The sequence below is a fragment of the Chamaea fasciata genome, unplaced genomic scaffold (assembly GCF_029207755.1).
Source record: "Chamaea fasciata isolate MVZ Bird 193981 ecotype frontalis unplaced genomic scaffold, bChaFas1.0.hap1 SCAF_4, whole genome shotgun sequence".
Classification (NCBI taxonomy): domain Eukaryota; kingdom Metazoa; phylum Chordata; class Aves; order Passeriformes; family Sylviidae; genus Chamaea; species Chamaea fasciata.
Genome location: NW_027094089.1, coordinates 54,825,205 through 54,849,458, shown reverse-complemented (window position 1 = coordinate 54,849,458; position 24,254 = coordinate 54,825,205). Strand labels below are relative to the sequence as shown.

General features: G+C 37.3%; 1 protein-coding gene across 1 annotated transcript in view; it reads right to left on the bottom strand.

Annotated features, from left to right (window-relative positions):
* Positions 1-19,425: 19,425 nt before the first annotated feature.
* The window catches only part of CHSY3 (chondroitin sulfate synthase 3), a 143,539-nt gene continuing 138,710 nt past the window's right edge, over positions 19,426-24,254 (bottom strand). Inside the window, exon 3 of the mRNA XM_066181626.1 lies at positions 19,426-23,720. Within this exon, the coding sequence (XP_066037723.1) occupies positions 22,155-23,720 (1,566 nt within the window). The 3' untranslated portion in view covers positions 19,426-22,154. The remainder of the gene's footprint in view (positions 23,721-24,254) is intronic.

The following is a 24,254-nucleotide window of genomic DNA, read 5'->3' as shown; positions in this document are numbered from 1 at the left end:
ATTTTTATTCTCTCTCTTCCTTATTATTACACACTAAATGAAACTAACTCTGTGGAAATTATTTAGCTACAAATCCTGCGACAGATCTCTGGCAAGAGCAGCTGCAAAATAAATTTTATTCATCTCAGCTTGGAATCAATTTTAACAGATTTTGAGAGCTTGTGAATATAATATCATAGATCATATCATAATATCATATTATCAATGACACCTACAAACAACCTCTTATGTGTACCCAGAAAAATATGTTACTGAATTTGCTGTATTCAGAAGTATGGAATACTTCTCCTCCAGTATTTGCTGTTCATCCTCATAGGACTCTGATTTGAATAACAAACCTTACAGAGCATTGATGGCACAAGGGCTTAAGCTATTTATGCTGCCAAGAAATATTCCTGAAGAGTAACTGGAAACACCACTTTGCAGAGATCTGGCAGATACCTGAATAATCACTTTTCTGGCACACTTTTCACACTGAGGATCTCAAACTAAGGGATATTACAGAATTCTGCCATCCTATTTTGATGTGTATTCAGTGAATTTCACAAGCTTGTCTTTATAAACCAGTAGATCATTCAGTTCCTTTGCCATTAAACTGAATTATTTAAATTGAGGAAGAAAAATGCTTTAAAGCTTGACAAATTATAATTTTAAAAATGTCACCTGAAAAGTCACATCATCTTTTTCATTATTCAAAGGAAGGACAGGATCTGAACAAAGCCACTTGTCAACAATTTAGCCTAAATAATTCATTATGAAGATTCCCCTGGAATTCTGAATGAATGTTACTCTTCCTCCCCACATTCACAGTGGTCATTTCATAGCTATTGAATTACAGAAGACCTGATACTTGTCTACTTGCTCCAGCAGCTAGTGCTGACTGATGGAGTGCTTCAAGGCAGTGAAATCTAGAGATTGCACAGCTTTATCTTACTGAACATTGTGACTGGGAATTTAGGGTTTTATATGATAATAATAAATATTTCAGAGTTTTCTTAACAATATGACAGGGCTAAAAAAATGCATATGATATTTCAGATTAAAAGGTTTCATGTATTGCAGAGCAGGGAATTATGATCATTGAAAGTTCTAGAAAGTACTTCTGATATACGGAATTAGGCCTCTGAGAAAACAGTATTATTATTTTTCCCCAGCTCTCTTTACTTAAAAAGTGACACATGGTGATAAATTGTTTAAGGAAAAGTATTGATAGGCTGTATTCAAAGGGCCTGGCATTTGCCAGTATGCTAACAGATTCCCCACAAAAAAATAAAAGAAGTCTTTAAAAGTACATATTTTTGCATTATTAAAATGACAGTTCTTCTACCACAAATGGTTAGGATGAATGGGTGACTTCTCACTCTTTAAAAAAAAAAAATTGAAGAAAATTAGCAGTTGCTGAGAAATAGCTTTTTTTTTTTTTTTTTTTTTTTTTTTTTTTTTTTTTTTTTACTTTCTGTGTAGTTAAAGTAGAGAAGTTTTCTCTTCAATGATTGTATGTATTCAATGACTCAAGATGGTCTTTCACAAACACAAAGCTTTTAAAGCTTGTCTGGAGACTTGACAAATGTTATTTATAAAAAAACCCACAATTTAATCATAGGAAGTTATGCAATCTTTGATGAGTAACACTAACAGTAAATTTCAAGAAATGTCTTCCTTTTTATAATATTCAGCTTTTGAATTAAGATGGTGTGCCCTGATTGTAAAGACAGAGTAAATAGCCGAGGCATAGCTTCGAAACATGAGCTTATACTGGATAGAGAACTCAAACAATCAAAAGATACAATTTTAAAATAATTGTCATCACAACATTGTCATAAGTTTTTTTTGTGGTACATCTTTTATCTGGGGCTTTTATTTGCTAGATTTCATGATTATTTGCTATTTACATTTTTCCAAAACTTAACTTTAAAATAGTTTACATATGATATAGTATATTCTAGTATTTACAATGAGTTTGGTTCTTTAATCAATAGCCTAAGTTAACTACAAAGGAAAAAGAGAGGAAGCATTGCTTCAGGTCGAGCTTTCTTGTTAACTGAGAGCACATGTTGGCAAACACTTTTTTCTTTTTTTTTCCCATTTCTATTCATCTTAATATCAATTTTTTTTATATAGCACAAGAAAATCTGCATACAAGGAAAAGCAATCTGTGTCACATCTTAAAGAAAAATCAGTAATCTGACAATGCATTTCTGGGCAAATATAACAAGCCTGCAGTGGCAGTGAAAGGCAGGGGAGCATAACAAAAATGGCTCAGAAATGTGCTGCTGCAAAGCCTCAGGAAATGACCTTGTACATACAAAGATTTGCAGCAGTCAGACTTGTCTGTGATCTCAGGACATCTTGTAGGTGTAGTTATGAGATCATCGTCAGCCAATGCATAAACTTCGCACCTATCACACATCTCATGTCCGATTACAACATTATTCTGTGTTCCCCTACACAGAAAGTAATTGTCAACTAAATAATGTAAAGAATTGAGAGAAAGAACAGCAAAGACCATTTCTACAAAAGAACCTCAGAGAGTTTTGTCCTGAAGGTAAGCACAGATTAATGCCACCTTGGTGTTGGGACCCCAACTACTCCTGCTGCTGAGAACCCCAAATCTGTAGTATCTCAGACTTCGTCTGTGGCTGGTGAGAGTTTGTGTATGAAAATCCACCATGAAAATTCACTCTCAAACTTCAAATAAACTTCAAGTAAACTTCACGTAAACTTCATAAACACAGTTTTTCACTGTTTGGCCCAGAGCAGTTAAAGTTAAGCACTGTCCTTTGTAATTTCTACACATTCAGGGAAATCAGGATCTGTTATATGCCAAATAATAATTTTAATATCTTCCTACTTGAAACATTGTATGGAAAGTTATTTTAAGGCATAAGCATGAAGGCCTTAGGGCATGCACTTGTTTCCATTTGATAGAACTGATGTGACACTTGAAAAGGATCACACACTTTTTTTCTCTATGCAAAAGAATGAACATGCATTTCTTCTGAGTAATCTGAGTTCACTGAGAAAGAAATGGGTGTTCATCTGTGGTTTCTACAGTCATGTTCAATTTTCCTTGAATCTGCAATAGAAGTGTAAGTAGTTTCAAACAATACAAACATCTGGAAAGTTGCTTCCTTTTTTACCCACCTTTTCATCAGTCTCCTGGTGAATATTAGTGATAAAAGTAATTTAGGATCAGCTCAGCTGCTGATATAGGGTGTAGTTACAGGATGTTCTGATTGAAGATGATTTTTGCAATGAATTATCTTCATTTTCTGGTGGTGATTCAAAATAATTTCTTTAAGTCTGTAGGAATTATGTAAATTTTCATATATATAATTTCAGAGAAATTAAGATAATTAAATATAGCATCACACTATGCTGCCATAATTCTGGCCCAGAAATTGTAAGTGTTTTGGGATAAACTGGTTCTTGGGGAGATTTTTTAACCAACTTCCCCACCAAACAGCTTTGATAAGAATCTGAACTTCAGGGCATTTCACATAAACTAGTAATCTTTTTGAGGTCAGCCCTTCACTAATTTTTCCAAGTAATTCTTTTATGTACTTGACCAGGAGTATGGTTTATAAGGGCTGGGGTTTTTTTGGCTTTTGGTGGTTGGAGTTTTGATGATTTTTTGGGGTTTTTTGAGGGTTTTTTTGGGTTTTTTTTTGTTTGGTTTTTTTTTTTTTTTTTTTTTTTTTTGTTTAGTTTGGTTTGATTTGGCAGGTTTTGTTGGTGTTTTTGGTGGTTTTTTGGGCTGCTGTTGTTGTTTGGTATTGTTGTTGGGTTTTTTTGTTTTGGGGTTTTTTGTTGTTTGTTTGTTTGGGTTTTTTGTTGTTTTGGGGGTTTTATTTTGTTTTTGTCAATGGAATTGCAAATAAATATACCGAATGTAACAATTGTATTGTGCTGATTTATCTAATTTTTAAGTCTATTTTTCCCCAGAATAACTAAAGCTGGGGTATCAAGTATTAAAAGAATGAGTATTAATTTTTTCTCACATTATCTAGATATTTTAATGTCAGAAAAATTAACCCAATGTTGTTCAGTAATGTGACTACCATTTAGTTCACTAAGATTGTACTGCACGTAGGCCAGAACAAAAGTATTTTTTGTTGTGTTCTATCTCCAGGAAATCTAGCATTCTGCCAGTGAAATAGAGTGAAAAGTGAGAGAACTGAGCCATGAATGTTACTGTAGTCACAAAAAGAAGTGTCCTGATAAGTGGCTAAAACTCTTCAAGCCATTGTTCTTAAAATGGAGATGGAGTGTGGATCCTAGTAACCTGGGCAACTCTGGAAGCACATATTTTGGTCATCCTTTGTACTCCCCACTTTAAGCTGTATGTTTTTATCCTTTGTGTGGAAATTCTGCATTTTTCCCAGACCCTCTTGTATGTGTTGACTGTCAAACGCATTGCTCCACAACAAAACAAATGCACAGGCTTCTTAACAGCATTTCTGTCAAAGAAGAGATGAGCAGGGACATATCAACCTGGTTTGCAAATGAATGCCCTTGACACATGTTGTTGTGCTTTTATTAAGCAGAAAAACACATATGGAAAGGCTCTAATATAATTACATTTAGATTTCTAAAATGGAAAAAAGGTAACTTCTAATTTGTCAGACTGTAAAAAATTGTCAGGACTTCCTGAAATTCAAGAAGAACATTATGTCGCTGTTTTTCCTGTAGTTCCCATTTCAAGGACTTCTGAACCCTCTATCAAGCAAGTTAATCAAGGTGGCATACTGGAAATGCTACATGCTCAGGATGGAAATTTCTGTTCACTTTGTAAGCAAAATATGTTACAGCATTACCACTTAGGACCAGCACCAGCAGTAATCAGTTCAGAATTAGCTACAAAGGGGTCACAGAAAAAGTATGCTGAAAGTTTCCCCTGCTCATTTGCCCTTTCAAGGGCCTGTCTTGCAAGTATACCTAATTCTATCAGGTACTGCCAGCCAATTGACACTGCAATGTTGTAACTAGTTTTCTTTTCAGACATCACTTCTTGTAGATACAGAGGCTGTCATATTGAAGCAGAATATGCAAAGACTAAAAATGTCAGCACTAACTACTGTAGTAGCAGTAGTTAGTGCACTAACTCTGAAAATTCTAATGTTAGAATTAAACACTTTTGTTTACATTTGCCCTTTTCTCCGAATGGAAAAAACCCAACATCACTTGCTACATCTAACTTACAGAGAAAACCTTAAATGTATGTACATTTTTTCCCATAGAAAACCTTACATCCAAATAGGAATCCCCAAAAAACTGACTGTCATCTGAACTCTATGAAAGATTGTAAATATGAAGTGAAAATACTGCACAGATAAGTTTGTATGTAGAATTGAAAAATATGGTTTGGAAAGTAGATAGAAATTTCCTTCAACTCCTGTTTATCTGATCAGTTATTAAAATACTTTATTTCCAAAATAGCATCTAACAATGATCTATGTGGACAAGTAAAAGCTTGTAAAGTATCACCCATTGAAACAATCAAAAGAATGTCGATGGTGCACTTGAGAGACACAGAACATGTTCTTTGATGGTCAGAAATGAAAAATAGGTTTTAAGACAGATTTATCTGGGGAAGGGAGGAATAAAAATTTATAATAAAATCAAACAATGTACACTGAGATTCCCACCTTGCTATCAAGACTCCAGCTGAATCTAGCATGGTTTCAGCTAAAACCCTGAGTTATTCTAGTATGTAAGAGAGAATTTAAAAATAAAATTAGAGAAACTTACAGATTATAATTTGTACACACTTTTGAATAGCCTTTCCAACTGCTTTTAATTAATGTGGAAATGAAGGCTGTAAAGTCATGAAATCAAGCCATGCAGGATATAGCAGAGGGCACCAATAATGCTGCCAGCTCAGTGGAAAGAGTAGCCCTCACACACATAATAGCCAGAGCTGGTCACTACAAGGAGCCCTCTAAGACTGACCCACGGCTCCCTCCAGCCACTGGTAGGTGAAAGTGGAAGGAGAACAACTACATGCATAAATCTTGTTTGCACTGAGTTCTGGGAGAGGGCTTGAATGTCTTCCAAGAGCCTAGGGATGAAAAAAAGCCCCAGAGTGTAATCTATATGAGAATCAAATGTAAAATAAATATCGAAGACTACTGACTTCAACAGAAATTAGCTCTGGTTCACCTGGTCTAGATACCTGATTCAAGTCTCAAAACTATAGGTTTAGCTTTGAGACATAATCCTCCCATCTCTTTAACAGGCTCAAAGTATACAAACCTCTCAACAGAGATAGAGAAAATAAATGAGTAACAAGAAAAGAGTTTTCTCATTTTTATGTAGTCAGGTACTGCTCAATGAACAGCTAAATTTAGTGCTAAAATGGTGAGAGAATTTTTGCCTTTGTTCTGTTGATAGTAACAGCAATCAAAGCAACTACATTTTTACTGGCTTCAGAAGGCCCCGCAACAGCTGTGAGAAAGCTAGGGGGAAGTTACTGGTTCATGGGATGAAAGACACTGTATCCATCAGTTTTCATAATGAAAACCCATCAGAGTTTGTGAATGCTTACATGCTCAGAACTACAACACAACAGTGATATGCTATGCTGCCTTATAGGTGCAGTCTTTTCAAATCACAGCACATGGAAATTGTGTGGGAGGTAAGACAAAGTTTGTACTTTCAACAGAGCAGGAAGCTGTGCTCCTTAACAGGCTTTGCCTTCCCTCTCTCACTTGGTCACAGTTGTCAGCTCATCTCAAATTATGGAAATGCTTTCAGTACGCTTTTCTGCATTAGCCTGTCATTAGTGTTACACTTGGTTCCTTCATGAGTGGTTCTTAATTACTGCAGTTTTATTTTGTTGTCTTTGATAAGCACACACAGATGCCCTTTTTCACTCTTTCGTCCTATTGAATTGAAGGTGATGAATCCAGCAGTTGCAAATGAAGTTAGTGCAGGACAAAAATAACCAACTACACAGATAATTAGGTACCCATCATGGATCCCACTTGTGTAATTTCAGGAGATAAGGCTTTGATATGAGTTAAAGAAAGGTGAATGTCCAGCACAGAATCACAGAATATGCTGAGCTGAAAGGGACCCACAAGGATTATTGAGTCCAACTCTTAGCCTTTTGTAGGACACATCAAGAATCAGCACTTGTGGAGAGAAAGGACAACAAAACAGACTTCACTACATTTTACTTGCAGTGAGTTGTGGCTTCAGTCCAGTTACCTGGACAGTTCTCTGCTGTCGGGGTGGTTTATCAGATGCCCATGCCTTGCCAGCATAAGTGACCTGCAGGAAAAGCTGTAGATGGGTAACACAGAGGGGTGATACATTCTGCTAATTCCCAATGGACAAAACCAAAATGCTGAACAGAGTTACAAACACAAATATTGTTCTGAGGATAACTTCTGTTTAACAGCTTCAGAACAAGTAAGTTCCAAGGCAAAGTGACCTTAATTAAAGAGGATCCCCGTAGTACAACTGTATTTCCAATGTTTTTATTCTTTGGGGTTTTTTGTTTGTGGTTTTGTTGTTGTTGTGTTTTGTTGGGTTTTTTTGGTGGTGGTGGTGGTGTGGTTTTTTTTGGTGTTTTTTTTTTAACTGATTGAAGAAGATAAATTCCCTCTGCTGGCGTGGTTTTTCTCCCTTCTATTTCAGGCAGAAGTCACGAAAGTCAAAAGCATGCAAAGATTTATATGATCAAATTAATTGCAGTCTTTAGCCTGTCAGAGGGACACTTAAAGTGTGAGATCTACACAGTGGCAGGGGTAGCCTCTGTAACTATACACAGAGAACAGTTTTCTGGAATGTATATATTTTGTTACTGAATTCTCAGCTACAAACTCCTAGACCTAGAACTATTCAATTGCACTTCAAATTGCAAGGGGACAGAGCTGCAGAACTCATTGATCTTACTGTGAATTGCATGGTATGAAAGGATATATTTCTCTACAAATGTATATATTTGGTTGTCCAGTCATTTCCTTTTTGTTTTTCAGTATTTCTACTTCCTGAAGTATTTTTATGTAAATTGAAACAATTGGAAGTTTCTAGAACAGAAATTTTGCTAATGTTCATATTCCTAATATTAAGGTTTCCATAACTTGCAAGAGGTTGGATGGTATAGTACTACAGATAAATCATTATCTCTGTAAACCTGGCCTCCTGAGATCCTGAATTAGTATTTAGTTCTACTGGAGGGTGAAACACAAATATAACATAAGACAAATATCACAATAGACTTTTTTTTGTTTTGGTTTGGGTTTTTTTGTTTGTTTTTTTTTTGTACTAGGGTTCATTGAAACCCATGAACAGACTTGGCAACCAATTGCACATGGTGTAAACAAAGGCTGAGAAGTAGAATGGATCTCAGAGACCTACTATCCACGTGCCAACTAAGAGAAAGGAATAAAAGGAAGATTAAATAGCCAGAAGTGGCAAGCAGAATCCACTCACAACTGTATAGGATTCTTGTTTAAAAATCTAACAATAGAGTTTTGCAGTAGTATCTTAGGTTGATGGTAAAAGAGGTGTGACATGTATGGTGGTGAGGTCAGCTCCAGAAGAGCAGAGAAGCTGTATCCACATTAAGAAATACAGAAAACCTGGTGGCTAGGATGATGCTAAGTTCATTACTTTTGTTTACTGAAAGTACATAATTAAAACAAAAAAAGAAAACTCTGCTTTGGATTTGCCTAGATTTTCTAATGGCTATCATCTTAACTCTAACTTCTGCCATGGCTTCCACTGAATTCATTAGGCTTCTCAAGTCAAAAATAACGACATTCCCAAATTTTACCTCACACTTTAAATATAATTGCCTTTGTCAAAAATGTGCACTTCATATGAGTTACAATCTCTTTGATAAAACTTTAGGAAATTTCATTAAACCAAGTAGAGCACATGCTTCAATCAGTCAAAGATTACTCAAGACAGACAGATACCTTCCATAAACTATTACTGTTAATTGTAATTGATATTGCTAAAACTGGGAAGCTTTCTGAAGGGTCAATGAATGGTGATGTTGCTGATGATATTTAATGGCATCCTCTTTCCAGGAAAGGCATCCTGATCTCATAGGTTTTAGAAGGTTGTTAAATTCCATTGCTTTGATTAAACTTTGAGTTGCAAACCAATTGTTCCCATTATCAAAAATATACTAGTTGAAAAAGGAAGCCATGTTGGATTCCTTAGACATTTGTTCAAAAACAAATCCAGTGACTGGAAACATTTTGCACCAGCTTCAGCCAGCAAGGTGTTCTGAACGATTTTGACTCCGACAGTATAGGCTTCCTCAAACAGTTCCTTAGCTTCAGCAAGATTTTCATCCTCACATTTTCTCATTAACAAGTTGATAACCTATTTTTCCGGGTAAGTAGTAAATTTCTTCCTGATTTTTATTACCTATTTGCATTACCATGGGATGCAGCAGGTCTGGGCATGGACCCCAAAGAGCTAGTCACCTGTGCACCCTGTCATTAAGCTTCTCCACCCTTTCTCTGTGTGACATTTGGCCATATCAAAGAATCTTTTTCTTCTCTATGTAAAGGAAGGTGCACCAAATATTTATAGCATTTATTTCTCTTTATCACCCTGTGTTTCTTCCAGATCTCCTGCATTTCTTGCTAGGCTTCAAAGCACAACTTGCCTATTTGCAAATGTAGTACCATAGTTGCCTGTGGGTATCAACAGTAAAAGAAGTGACAGGTAATTTCCTGTGACCCAAGTGCTGGCATAAATTAGGGCAGCTATAGTATAGCTGCCATGTGTACTCACCAGCTGTGTGAGACTAGCATAGCAGTTCTTTTGTCAGTGGCTCCACAGGGTTTTGCTAGCTCCATGCCATTCAGAAGAAGTGAAGATATGCCCTAACAACCTTTGACAGCCCCACTGTGGTCTGTTAGGAATCATTGTTCCTATCCTCTTGCTCTACAGACACTGTAGAGGCAAGGCACTGTCAACCTTGCTGCTTTCTCTAAGCCTTTCAGATCCAGATTGTAGTCCCAGTAACAAAGCTTACCTGAGTGGATAGCTCACAGTCCTCCTCTTACAACAGCTGCAGAAATCCTGCTGCCTGAAAACCAGTTCAAGCAATCTGCCATCCTTCCCCTGAAGCTGGGAGTAGTCTTTTATAACCTCAGCAATCATCACCCCCTTACCAGGCTGAAGTTTTATAAAGAGCTCCTGAAAGCATGTAAGAAAACCGGCTTTAATTTTTTTTTTCGGCATGATTATGTTCAGTAAGCCAATCCTTTGCATTCAAAATCCTTTCACCTAGATGATGATTTTTACACTTTTCCAAAAGTTGGTCTTACCCATGCCACAACAGCAAAGACACTGCAAAGCTTTTGAGAAAATTTAGGCATTTCAAATGATCTCTAGTGTACCTTTAATCATCCAAATAATGTCATACAAATGACATTCATCCCTTACTCTATTCCACTTTCCTGCAGATTTCTGTTTGAATAAAAAAACTCCCTACAGAAAAATCTTAAAAATCCTCCATTAAAGCCTTCTGTAAAGATGAGTTCATCTATAAATGGCCCATGAAATAATATAAATTCCTTCAGTCTTACTCTCAAAATGAGGGCATATGAAGAGGCAAGTGTGATTCACTTCTGTGGCTGAATGACAGTGGTGTAAATTTCAAAAATCCTTTCTAAAAGTTAGAGTTTGTTTTTGGTTTTTGTTTTTGGGTTTTTTTTTTAAATATTGTATCACAAAGGTATTATTTATGTAGAGTACGGCCTACTGCAGTCTATCTTATCAGTCTGATTTATGAATCCTATCTTACAGCAATTAGCACTTTCTGAATCACTTTGTTTTGCTTGAGACCTTCTTCAAAATAGAAATGAGTTTGTGTATCAAAATAACATAAACATTTCCTGCTTTGAAGGACTGCTTTTCAGTTTCTCAGAAACTGACTGAAATTTTAGAAAAGGCAAGTGGTTCCACAATTTTCTCTCTTTGTGCCCAAGAATCTCATCCATTCAAGGTGTGTGAAAAAGAACAGGAAATTCTGGTTCACAACAAATTTTGTTGGAGGACAAGATGGAAAATACTAAATAATCACAAGGTAACTACTACTGTTGTGATAACCCTTAGGCTTCTATGTCAAGTAGCAGAAACCTTATGCCACAGTGATGCTGCACTTTGGGCAGGAATCATATTAGCATTGTGCTCCTCCTTTAGTCCGGAAGTGCTCTCAAAGACCATGTGGAAGTTAGGTTATGGCTTTACGTGGTCTGATTCTTGTCAAAATTTGCCTAAGTGCACATAGACAGAAAGATGGTGTGAATATGCCACTGTGGTGATAGGGAAAAATCTCTTTAATTCCAGAGACATGTAAAACATGATCTCAGTTACTGATATTAGTGTGTGAGTTCTGAAAATGCTACAGTAATCTGGAGTGTAAAGCTTGCCATTATAAGATCGCTTGTTTTTTAGATACAGGAAACATTAGAGAATATTTTATAATGAGTTCTAACAAGCGCTTCTGTCTTATAGATATTCCTTAATAGCTTAATAAAACTGTCATTTTTTATCTCATCCTAACTGTCAAATGCCACAAGAAATAATTTAATTGGTCACTTGCTGCTTTCCAGAGATTTTACCTTTACTGATCTGGTTTGACAGCCTTATAATGATAAAAAATTTGGCATGTCTTTGTTAACACTACTATTGACCACCGTATTCAGCCAGTTTAAGTGACCCATAGTAGAAAAAAAGAAAGATTATATACAGCAGTAACAGAAGGAGCCATTTGTTCCCCTTCATCGGAACAAAAGTCCCTGCTTAAAAAAACCCCCTCAAGAATTGACAAAACACAGATGCTCTTGTTTCTATAATCCCAATAGATAGCAATACATACATAACATTTTCTACCAGAGTCAGTGAGATTTGCCTTAGTATATTTTCTTTTGTCATCAGGAAATTATAATTGGTCTTTGGTGCTTTAGACCAGGTTTGCAGAAACTGAAGTTCAGCCAAAGTTTTGTCTATAATTACCTGATATTATTTAAAAAGCACATGAAGGTGGCAAATAAATTCACTATTCAATAGCAGTTTGATCACAATCCTGGGTGTTTAAATCCCAAATATGCAATAGCTCAGTTTATCAATATAAGTATCCCAGCATTTAACAGAAAACTCTGGGCACACTGGTAAGTTAACTTACTGTCTCAGATCAGTCCTCGACAGTAACTGAATTCTTAACAACAGCAACACAGCAGTTTATCTTAGAAATATAAATAAAAAAGCTTCTCTGAGATGCTCCATATCTCTTCTGCCTGTCATTGTTGAGTCTTGCCCCTGTAGCATATTTGTATCACTGAGTATCCTAGTGACTTCTGCAGGACAAAGCAGATCCTGGACAGAAGCTTTTTGCACCTGTTTTCACTCCACAGATGTTTTTAAATCCAGCAGAGTTTTTAGCTGTACAAATTCAGACTACTAAGTGAAAGAGAAATCACCAGACTCTACCTGTCTTTGAGCAGGGTTTGGGGGAGGAGATAATTCAAGACAGCCAGCATGGCTTCACTTTCTGCCTGACCAACCCACTGGCCTCCAACAATGGAGTTACTCAATCACTGGACAAGGGAAGAGCTATGTATATAATCTACCTGGACTTCTCTAAAGACTTTTACATGGTCCACCACAACATCCTTCATTCTAAATTGGATTGGATGGCTGGACTGTTCAGTGGATGAAAGAAAAGTTGGTTGGATGGTGGCATCCAGAGGGTAGCAGTCAATGTCCTGATGGAGACAAGGGATGTCTCTCAGGGGTCCATACTGGGACCAGGGCAATTTTAATATCTTCATTAATGGCATAGATGAAGGGATCAAGTGCACCCTCAGCAAGCCTGTAGATGACACAAAGCTGAGTGGTCCAGTTGACACACTCAAAGATGGGATTCCATCCAGAGGGACCAGGACAAGATCAAGATGGGCCCATGGGAATCTCATGGGGTTTAACAAGACCAAGTGCAAGCTGCTGCAAATGGGTTGGGACCACCCTAGTACCAACACAGGGTGGGGATGAACAGATGGAGGGCAGCCCTGGGGAGAAGGACTTGGGGGTGCTGGTGGGTGAGAGGCTGGACACAACCCAGCCATGAGCACTCCCAGCCCAGAAAGCCAAACGTGTCCTGGGTTGCATCCAAAGCAGTGTGGGCAGCAGGGGAGGGAGGGGATTCTGCCCCTCTGCTCTGCTCTGCTCTGGTGAGACCCCACCTGGAACCCTGCATCCAGCCCTGGGGTCACAGCACTGAAGGACATGGAATGGTTGAAGCGGGAAGACATTCAGACATGTTCAGAGGGCTGTAGTAGCTCCTCTATGAAGACAGCCTGAGAGAGTTGGGGTAGTTCATCCTGCAGGAGAAGGCCCCATGGAGACCTTACAGAAGCATTTCAGTACCTCAAGGGGGCCTATAAGAAGATGGGGACAAACCTTTTGCCAGTTGTGACAGGATGAAGGATAACGGTTTTAAACTATAAGAGAGTTGACTTACATTAGACATGAAGAAGAAGGTTTAGTTTCAATGAGACTGGTAAACTACTGAAACAGGTTACCCAGGGAGGTAGGAGATACCCTATCCCTGAGTACATTCAAGATCAGGTTGGATGAGGTTCTGATCTAGTTGATGATGTCCCTGGTCATTGCAGGGAGTTGGACTAGATGACCTTTAAAGCTCACTTTCAAGCTAGACTGTTCCATGATTCTATGATCTTCAGAGGTCTCTCTCCATCTCAGCCATTCTGTGACTGTGCATGACTTCATAAAATGGAGCTGAGCACCCTTCCACTTCTGCAATGTTTTCTCTCTGTTTCCAAGACTTTTCCTTTCCTCTGTCATGGAGCCCTTTAATACCTGCTGAATCAGTGAATCCTGTATACTTCAAACCTAATTTTGGAGATGCATTTTAAATCTGGAAGGTTTTGTGTTTCTGTTCCAGGCAATAAAGTCAAGATATCATAAGAAGGGCTGAGGGAAGTGGTAATAAAATTCAGGATTTAAAGAGAGTGACAGGCAAATGGCTTGCAACAGAGCTGAGAATTAATGCAAAAAAAAATGCTGTAGTTCTGCAATTTTACATATCAGGGACATCATTACATTGCCTAACTTCATATTTGTATGAATAAACTAGAAAGACTCTGAAAGATAATTTTATCTCAGATATATGATTTTGGTTTAAATCCATAAACTCTTAACAAACTTTGTGTGAAAAATTAAGTTCATTGGTATGATGCTATTAAACAGAGACGGAGTTCCTTGGTTCTCTATATTTGTTATCAGTACCTAAGTACAGCAGAAGCTAGACATTGAAAGTGTGAGGGAATGAAAGATGGGGCAAGACGTAGAATCCTGCTGATTGCCAACTTTTTGTAATTGGAGGACATTTTAAAAACAAAAAGATAAAATCAGATATGCAATAGCAATGGTACTGCCATTTTGTTTATTAAAGACAGTCCCATATTTTTTACTGAGTTCAAAAACTTAAAATCCCAATAACACAGTATCTGACTGGATATTAACATGCAGGGTGTGGGAAAACCAAGAGGAAAACAAATGTAGGTATTTGGGCTCTGATAGAAAACAAAGAAAATAAAGAATATTTTAGTATTAGCTTGGCATTTGGCCCCTCAGCCACACCCAGGTAAAGCAGTGGGATGCAGTGCTACAGAAATGCTTTTCATGTTTCCCTTGTTTTTTGAAAGGCACACTGTGAAGTATTCTGTATCCAGGGCATAAGTTACATCTATGCTAGTCCTTCAGTTGCTTTTTATTAAATCTCTTTTAATTCTTCCTTTCTTCCTGCAGTTTCTTTCCTTCTATTTCTAGTGCTTTTTTCACTTATACTTTAATGTCTACTGTAATTAAATTTTGTGTTTAGACACGTACTGTTTCCTGCGCTGTATCTTCTCCTTCCTTTCAAATCTATGTCCTTTAATTATTCAGTTTTGCCCCTACATATCAGGGCTAGTAAAATAGCTTATACACACTATCTTTCTACTTCACATGCAAAAGAAAAATCCATTTTCTTGATTCCTTATGTTTTCCCACAAACTTTCATTCCCATCACTCACCAGTATCTGGTCCTGTCATATACACAACATTTATGCTTTATTTTTAGTGCTTCTTTTGCCTGGTGCCAAGCTCACTCCAGGAAAGACCTGGTAGCTCCATGATGAGCACAGCACCATGTCAATCCTAAAGAAAAAGAAGAAAGAGAATCCTCTTTGGTTTCTTACATACTACCTTCTTTGTCCACATCCATGTTTCTTTCAGACTGGACTATCTTACAAGGGTGTTCCAGGTTAAATCTTGATCTCTCTGGTCTCTTTCACACATGAGGGCAAGATCAAGGGGTCTGCCCTTGTGTCTGTCCCTTCAACATTGGTTGAATGTGGCAGAAGTTACGACTGATATATTTTTACAGGCAAGATAAATCTTCTGTTACCAGCTGTTCTGAAGTGCAGAACAGTGTTTCCTATTCAGTTTTACTAGAGACATCTCCCTATAACCTTTTTGGTAAAAAACACCAGCAGTTTCTGGTCCTCTAGTCCTCAAGTAACAGCACATGCTGGAGGAATGGCTCATTGCTTGTTCCCATTTAAACAGATTTGCTCAACTTTGTCAACTGTAACTCATATTCATTCTGAATTTTCTACCAAACAAAGCCATTGTACGAATGTAGCAAATAAATTACCGTATGTGAATGTACTTTGTTTCAGCCACACAGCTGTGGTTGGAAGGTTACATCAGTTGAAATCTTCTGTCCAGAAGCATTTGTGTAAAGGAACTTCATAATTTGAAGCAGTGATGTACCATGTAACAGTGCAATATATGAATATACCATGAAAAACTAAAGCATCTTAGGCACAAAGCACTAAAGCATCTGTGACACAAAGCTGTCAAATATCCCACTTAGTTAAATAATAATAAAATATGTCATATCTAAAAAGGGAAGAGGAGGGACTAAAAATTGCCAGGTCAGTTATCACTTCAAAAAACATGGGCTTGCTGGTCAGAACAAATCAGGTGTGGAAGGTATATAGTTTGGTACTGCTCCAGACTGTCTCAGCATTTGTCTCTGCATGTACAAGTGGAATGTACACAGGGAGAAGCTTTCAGGAAGAAAGTAAAGCAGAGTTCTTCTTTAAAAGATGTTTTATCTTTCACTCTCTTAAAATAAGAAAAGATACACACCTCTCTGGATCTACATCCTTACTATCTATCCTATCACCTGTGAAATATTCTTTACTGCGTTCCTCACTTTTTTCTTCAAGTGCTGGTAGCACTGTATTCAGACTGCACAGTGTCTGCTCCAAGTAATCACTCAGTAAGCATTAAGATGGATCCCCAGATACTATGATGCCTTGCACAAACTCAGGCTTATACTTATGCTGAAATTCTCCTTACCTGGTAGCAGGTGTCAGTTCTGGTCTCAAAGTTGAACTACACCAAGCAGTTTTCCCTCTGGCAGTTACAAGCAGAACTCACTGTTTGAGCTTCACCACCATCTTCAAAGCAGTCAGTTATATTTTCCTTCCTTTAGCCAACAGTGTATGGACAGATGTGAAAAAAAAGCATCATTTACTACTCCATATTACCCTAGTCAAGAATAGGAGCAAGTCATTATTTGCAAATAACCAGTAGTAACAATGTTAATAATCTCAAGCACAAGTTTGGGGGTTTTTGTTTGTTGTTGGTTTGTTTTTTTTTTTTTTTTTTTTTTTTTTTTTGCTGTTGTTGTTTTTTTTGTTGTTGGTTTTTTTTAAGGAAATCACCTAAAGGCAATTTACCAGCTCTAAGTAAAAGCATTTGGCACCAATGTTAGCTAGAATACACATCTTTTAGGAATATCTTCATTGAACTTACTACATTCCTGGGGCATCCTTTTTAAAGGGGCACTTATAGAGGGTGTGCCCAGATGTTGCAGCAGCAGATTTATTTAATCCACTTGTCTACCACCTGATTGTGTCACCAGCCTCTGAATCTGAAAATCAGTTTCTCATGTATTTAGATAAGACCAGTAAAACTTGCCTGCTCTATGAAGCTAGAAGCCCATAACTTTGCAGTCACTTAAAATCATTGCTAGACATGGCTGGTTTGTAAAGAACACTTATCACACTGCAGGCATGTTATGCAAAGCTGAGGAGATCTTCCCTCCAGCCCTACAAAACAAAAATCAGCAGCCTACAGTATATAGTACATCTTTGGATCTCTGCCTACATGGTTAAGCTCTCCACTAAGACTAGGTAAATACTGAACTAACAAGGGTGCTTTTAATTTATCTTTAAAGTTTCTATAAATAGCAAAATCTGTTGAATAATAAGGTGACTAGAAAATAAGGATGTAAAATGACAGCTTGTTGGGTAAAGCTAATATATGTGCTACCTTACATCTTAATAACCATTATTTCTTTTATTAAAATTACAGAACTGGCAAGAAAGATTCTGAAATTTGAGATAAAAGACTTGAAAGTAAAAAAAAAAAAAAATCACACAGATCTCCAGATTCTGTTAATTTTCCTAGATGTAAGCATTGCAAAGTTTTTGCATTTCCTTGCTTTGGTGCGATTCTGATATGAAGGAGGCCAGAGGAAGAAATGAAGCAATAATACTCAGAACACTTTTAACTTATATTTGACAGGCAAATGGAAACAATTTGAAGTAGGCCTGGAAACTCATTCACTAAAATATTCTAGTTCAGAAAGCTAGAATATTCTAGTTTTGAATGGCAGTGAAATCATAAAACTATAATAGAAATATCACTAGCTCAAAAAGTTTCAATTCCATTCTAACACATACTGCAAACAGGAAGACCCAAGAAAAAAAAATAAAATAGGAAACTGAGAGTGAGTCATGACAAGTCATCTTATTAATCAAGTGAATAACTGCTGATGGAAGAAAATTAAAATTATTCTAAAAAATGAATGAATTAAAAATGGATTACACCTGTTGCTTACAGATGTATAACAGATGATAACTTTCAGTGATATTCAGTTATTGTAAATAGACTGAGTGAAGCATCTCATTTTGATGCAGTTTAGGACCACAATTATCACTACTACTTAACATTATGGCTGACTTTTGTGTGGATCTAACACAGTAATTTTTTTTCCCCCTGATTTGATTCTCCTTTAAAAATACAGCAGAAACAGAAACCCCCAGTCAGTGACTCACCAATTTCTAGTCCCTGGTTTTTCCATAAATTTTAACTGATCTCAAGTTGCAAGAAAACAAGATATAGATTACACATGTAGGGGTTTTTTTCATATCTTAAAGCTGGCATCATTCTTTGAAGCAAAATGTTTAATGTAGCAAATTACATCTTAAGAAGTAATTATAGTGATTAGTTAAGACATCAAAAGAAGTTTAAATTGTTTATTTGCCTCTGTTAAAAAAAGTGGGTTTTAACTCATGCTGCTTGCAACTCTCCACAGTTACTGAGGATGTGCAGTACACTCCTAGGAGTCATTTTACCAGTACTGTAATTTTTGCAAGAATCTTAAGGCATTATCAAGCACAGAGTAGAGCAAAGGCTCCAGAAGGCAGTTTTGTGCACACCTGGTCTTTGGTGAGTGCAGAAAGTGCCTCTCTCTGTACTGCTTTTTGGGAAGACCATGTGGCACCTTTTTCCCCACATGTCCGATGATATGGTAGGACGGAAGCACATGATGCAGGCCCACAAGCCCCATGAAGTTTTGCCCCTTCCTTCAATGCTCCTTGAGAGCAAACAGGGAAGAGGTGTGTGTGGGACCAGGCTCCATTCCCCCGGGGACAGTGAGAAACATGATCTGCACAAGACAACCCGCCACCCCACTCAGTGGATGAGTTTGGGACCCTCCTTTCACCCCTCCCTGATTAAAATGGCCCTTTTTCTTCTCAAGAGCAGCTGGTGGCAGCAAGCACCACTCTTCTGTGCTGACTTGAGCTGCCAACTCATAGCTCCAAGATAGGTGGGAGCACAGGTGGTAGCACAGGGATGACTTGGGCACAAGGTGCCAACTCCTGTGGCTGAGCCTCATACCTCCCCCTGGACTTCTGCCTTTCTTCAGCTTGAGAACCAGAACCTTTGATGCAGAGTAATACTCATCAAGTCTTAGAAAGCCCTATGTGATGTTTTTCCTTCATCCAGGAGACGCAAATGCTCTGTTAAATTAAGCACTTTGACTGGGAAAACAAGCCATGATGCAGTGGTTTGGGGATTTCTGAGGTTTCTGAGTAGTGAATGCTGAGATTTTTATTAAGAATGGCTGTGTCTGAAAAGCCAAAGTGTGAGCTGCTCACAACCCACTTCCCAGCTATGAAGCCAGGAAAGTTATTCCCAGGGGAGGGAGGGAAATATTGGTTGTTATGTTCTATTGTGAATTCACTTGTCACACATTTACAAAGGGACATTATGTACACCGAAATATCATTGTACAATCAAGATTATGATTCAGACTAGACAATAGCAAACAGTTGATTAACACACATATTCCCATCTTAATCTATACGTACATAACATTACTCTAACACTTTTGTGATTTTTTTTTTTCATTTTAATATGATCTCCTTAGAAGGCATATTATTCCTTAGACAAACTAACACAAGTTCTCAAGTTATCTCAGGATAGTTATTTCAAAAGAAAATGCAATATTTCATAATAAACATTTATAATCAGGTATTTAACAAAGTAATTCATCATATAAACAAATTAATCAGTCAAGACACTAAATAAATATTTGTACTGGTAAATACTAGCATTTTGCTTATATCATGTAGGACCTGATCCTGCAAGCCCTCTGTATACATCTTTATCCCCACTGAATGATTGGTTTCATTGCTTGTCCTAATCTACTATTTTGCTCTGAGCTGAGCAAACACTTTCTGGCCACTAAGTTAAGTAATTGAAATCAGTACTGGAATACATCCCAGAAGACAACGATTTCCATAGATGTCTTTGAAAGTCGTTAGGTTTTTTCTTGTATATGAAATCATCACAAACATTTATCAACAGACAATCTGTGTTTGATATTTATAATCTGAGTTGCTTGGTTAATTGAGATTGTTAAAATATATCATGTTCCTTGTTCTTGGCTTTTTTAATGAACAAAGCGTGACTTTTGCACTCAATTTGAAGAGCAATCTCCAATGTTATAAGTACTACTGAATTTTTCTTTTGTCAGATATTTGAGCTAAAAATACTGAGCTAGGGAGGCAAGAGCCTCCAGGAAAATAACAAGCCAGGAGCTCTGCTTGACAAGGGCTGGTATATGAATTACACTCTCTGTTCTCATCTACCACAATTACTACCTTGTCCAGGGCAAGGGAATGGCCTTTTTTAAAGCACACAATAAACTACAGCCAGCCCTTTAATTCTGAGTTTACTCAGTCGTTGTCAGGGTTCCCTTTTTCTTCACATGGTAAGTCCAGAACAGAGAACCATAGATAAGAGACATTACAGCCTATTCAGGCCTTAGGAAATTATCTGGATATCCTCACACAAAGAGATGTGCCAATTCAATTTCAATCTCTTAGTTGCTTTGGGGGTTTTTTTGGTTGGGGTTTTTTTGGGGTTTTTCTTTGTGGGTTTTTTTGTTGCTGTTGTTGTTTTTCGTTGTTTTGTTCGTTTTTTTAAGGAAACACAGAAGCAGTCAGTTACAGCTGAAAAACTTAAAACTTTTTCTTGCCCAGCTCTGTTTGAAATATAGTTTGAAATCAAGGATATTGAGGTTATTAGATGTATCCACTGGAATTACTTAAGTTTAGTTGAATTCTGATGGCTTCCTGAATGTCTCTGAGCTCTTACCACAGTATAACATGAAAGGTTCCAAGCATGTGGCAAAAATAACAATGATTGTAACAAATCACTGCCTGAACTGAAAAATGGAACATACTTTGAAAATACTCTCTCTATATATCCAAATATATATAGGGACACACACACACACACACACACACACACACACACACACACACACACACACACACAAACACACATATATACCCCTATATAAACGTTTCTTTAAAATACAGAAATTTATTTCATTATTTCTCCTGATGGTATTATTTTAAATACTTTACTTCATGAATCCACAATATGACAACTTCAGGCTGTTTGGAGAGATAAATCTGAACACAGTCTTATAACCTCCACTAATATAAATATATTGGCAAGGAACTTTGACCAGCAATAGTAAACTTAAATAACTACTCTACAGTTTCTTTAATTTTAACAACAAGTTGCTACTGAGTACCAATATTCATGAAAAATGTAAAACAAAAAACAGAGCTTTACTTTTAACACTGAAGTGCAGCCTTAGAAAAGGAATGTAAAAGAGAATGATGGATTAGAGACTCATTCTAAAAAGAGAAAGAGCAACTTATACTATGTGTTTCAAAGTAAGAACACTCTATGATTGCACTTTATCATAAATGACCATGTTGAGTCATAGTTTCTTCTTGCCTGCAAATGAAGGATGTTGGCTCAAAAATCTTCAAAGTATACATGAGCATTTGATTAAATCCTGTTTGTTGTGAAAATAAAGTTCATTTGCACTTTGACTGAATAACAATGAGGAGATAGTTTTAATAATAAGACATTTAAGGACCTTGGTAGCCAGTACCAGTTGTATTTGCAAGTAGCTCCTCAGCTTTACTCTTTTTTTAAAAAATAAAGGTACAATTATAGTTATTCATTTACTTTAAAAATTCTGAAGATGAAGAAAAGTAGTGTTTATACATATAAGTCCTCATATAAATTATAAAACTCAAGTTGATCTTAGAGAGTTCCATCCCCAGAAGAAGCATAAAGCACTTTTGTGGTACCTTCACCAGTAAGTATTTTTATCACATCAAATCTGAGAAATGCAACAAAGATGATACTGAATCCAAAAGCTGAAAAACAACATTCTTCTAATACAGTTTCTTGTGATGAATATGCTCCATGGGCTTGTATGACTTCCATGACTAGACTGAATTTCAAATAAAGGAAATATGAAGGAATTCACCTCACCAGTTCGGTAGGTATAAGAAACATCAGTGAACAACAGAGTCATCCCATTTGAGGTCAACAGTCTTTGGAAGACTACAACGAAGGAGTTTAAAATTACAACAGCAAAATCAAATAATAGCAATGAGGTAAACTCCCCTTAAAAGGCCAAATAGGCTGAGTTGTCAGGAGATAGTCCAATTGTACCTGACACCCAAATGTTTCTGTAGCCAGAGTCCAGCGAGCTGCACGGTAGAGGCAAATGTACTTGCTTTGGACCCTAAGCACATTTTATATTGTTTCGGATCTAAATTGGGGTCACACTGAACAGGATGAAAAATATGGACAACTCCTACTTCCTGACTTCTGAAAGCATTCAAGCCAGATGTTATCACTTTAGTAAAGAGATCTACATCCTCAAGTCCCCAGCCTTGAATCGAGGTATCAAATCCACCAGCAGTAAGTAGATCACTTTTGTAAATACAGGTAATTCCAAATCCATACTCCCTCCAAAATCCAGTTCTTTTTGTGAAAACAAAACTGCTGTCAGCTGGAGGGTTGCCTCCATATATTACTTTTGGATCATATTGGCTGAAGATGATAGGGTAGTAAACCTGTTCTCCCTGAATAGTGTTATCTCTGCATCGCTGGAGGAAGTCTGACGTGAATACCAGATCAACATCACAGAACAGCAGCAAAGTGTCATTGTCAAACTGAGATGAGGCCATCTCAAGACCTAAACCTCTAGAAAACTTTCCTGACATTGGAATGAGGGTCATATCTGCTTTGGGATACTTAATGCTGTATTCTTTCATTAGCTCTATGTGTTTGCTAGAGTCTTGTCCTGACTCAGAACTGAAGAGAATTATTGCCAACTTTACATTCTGCTTGGGAATCAGACAAGTCTTCTCAAAATTATCCATAAATCTTGAGAAAGTATCAAATCTTCCCGTGATAGGGACAAGAATATGTATTTTCTTGTCACTGTGTCTTCCAATGTCTTTGGTGCCTTGGAATGACGAGGAAAAAACCTTTAAAGAATTTGAAAGAAAAGAGAAGGATTGAGTGTCAGTGTTGGTATTCTCCAGCAAGCTTTTTACATCCAGCTCCTCTGCTTCTTTGAAGAAAGGTTTGCTAAACAATTGCTGAAGGTAAGCATGGCGTCTCACTGGAACTGTAACTTTCCTTCCTTTGTGCCTTTTGTACAAAAGCAGTAAATCCAGGATGTACTCTACTCCATGCAGAGGGTCTACCCTGCGGTACCCATACTGTATTTCCTTGAAATCAATGAGCCTTCCTCTAGATCTGGAGTTCTCATTTATCATTTCCATGACCTGCATCACAGTATCATCCAGTGCAGCTCGCACGACACTGCTTAGGCTCTGCCGGGGTGGCTGGTTCTCCACCATGGAGTAAAGAAACTTTCCTGTCAGGAACTCCCACTCGATGACTTCATCCCTTTCACGTGGCTGGAAATTGTTGAAAGACGGCATCACTCCCAGCTGCTGATCTTCCTTATTTACTTCAGTGTTACTGAGCTTGCTCATCAGAACACTTTCTCGATGGAGCTGGATGGTCCGATGGCGCAGTTCGGAAATTTTGCGACTCAGTATGTAATTGTGCAGCCTATATTGGTAGGCTGGTCTTTTGTTGGGATGAAGTGTTATGGCTGTGTGGATCTTGCTGTTGTGAAGATCTTGAATGTAACCCTTGCGGTTGTGTTCATAGTTTTCGTGGAACAACTGCTGCATCTAGAAAGAGAGAGAGAGGGGTGTAGGGGGAAAGAGATATTAGGTTGAAGTGCTTCTATCCAAAAAAAGTACTCACATTGGTACTGGTATCATTTCCAATTCTTATAAATCATGATTACTTTTAGGCATAGAATTTTAAAGCATTCAGGAGAAAATAGTTACATTGTTTTGGTCTGAGTTTCAGTAGTGTCCACAGTAAGAAAATATTGTCCTCTGTCTAAAGAGAAGGTCAGCTATCTTGGGTTCAAGGGGTTATCTTCACTTTATCCAACCACAGAACAAAGGGAAATGCTTAAGATAGGTCTGTGGGTAATATTTCTGAGTTCAAAGGTGCTATGCATGAACTAATGACTTCAATCTAAACACCAATTAGCACAGATCCTTAATGAAAGCATAGCAACATTCACAATTTTTAAAGAGCATTTGTGAGTTCTATGGAGCACAAAGCTGATTATACTGATATATGCAAATAGTTAATGCTGCTTAACATTCAAAAACTGAATGGCCTTAACAAAACTCTTTTTTTCATGTTGA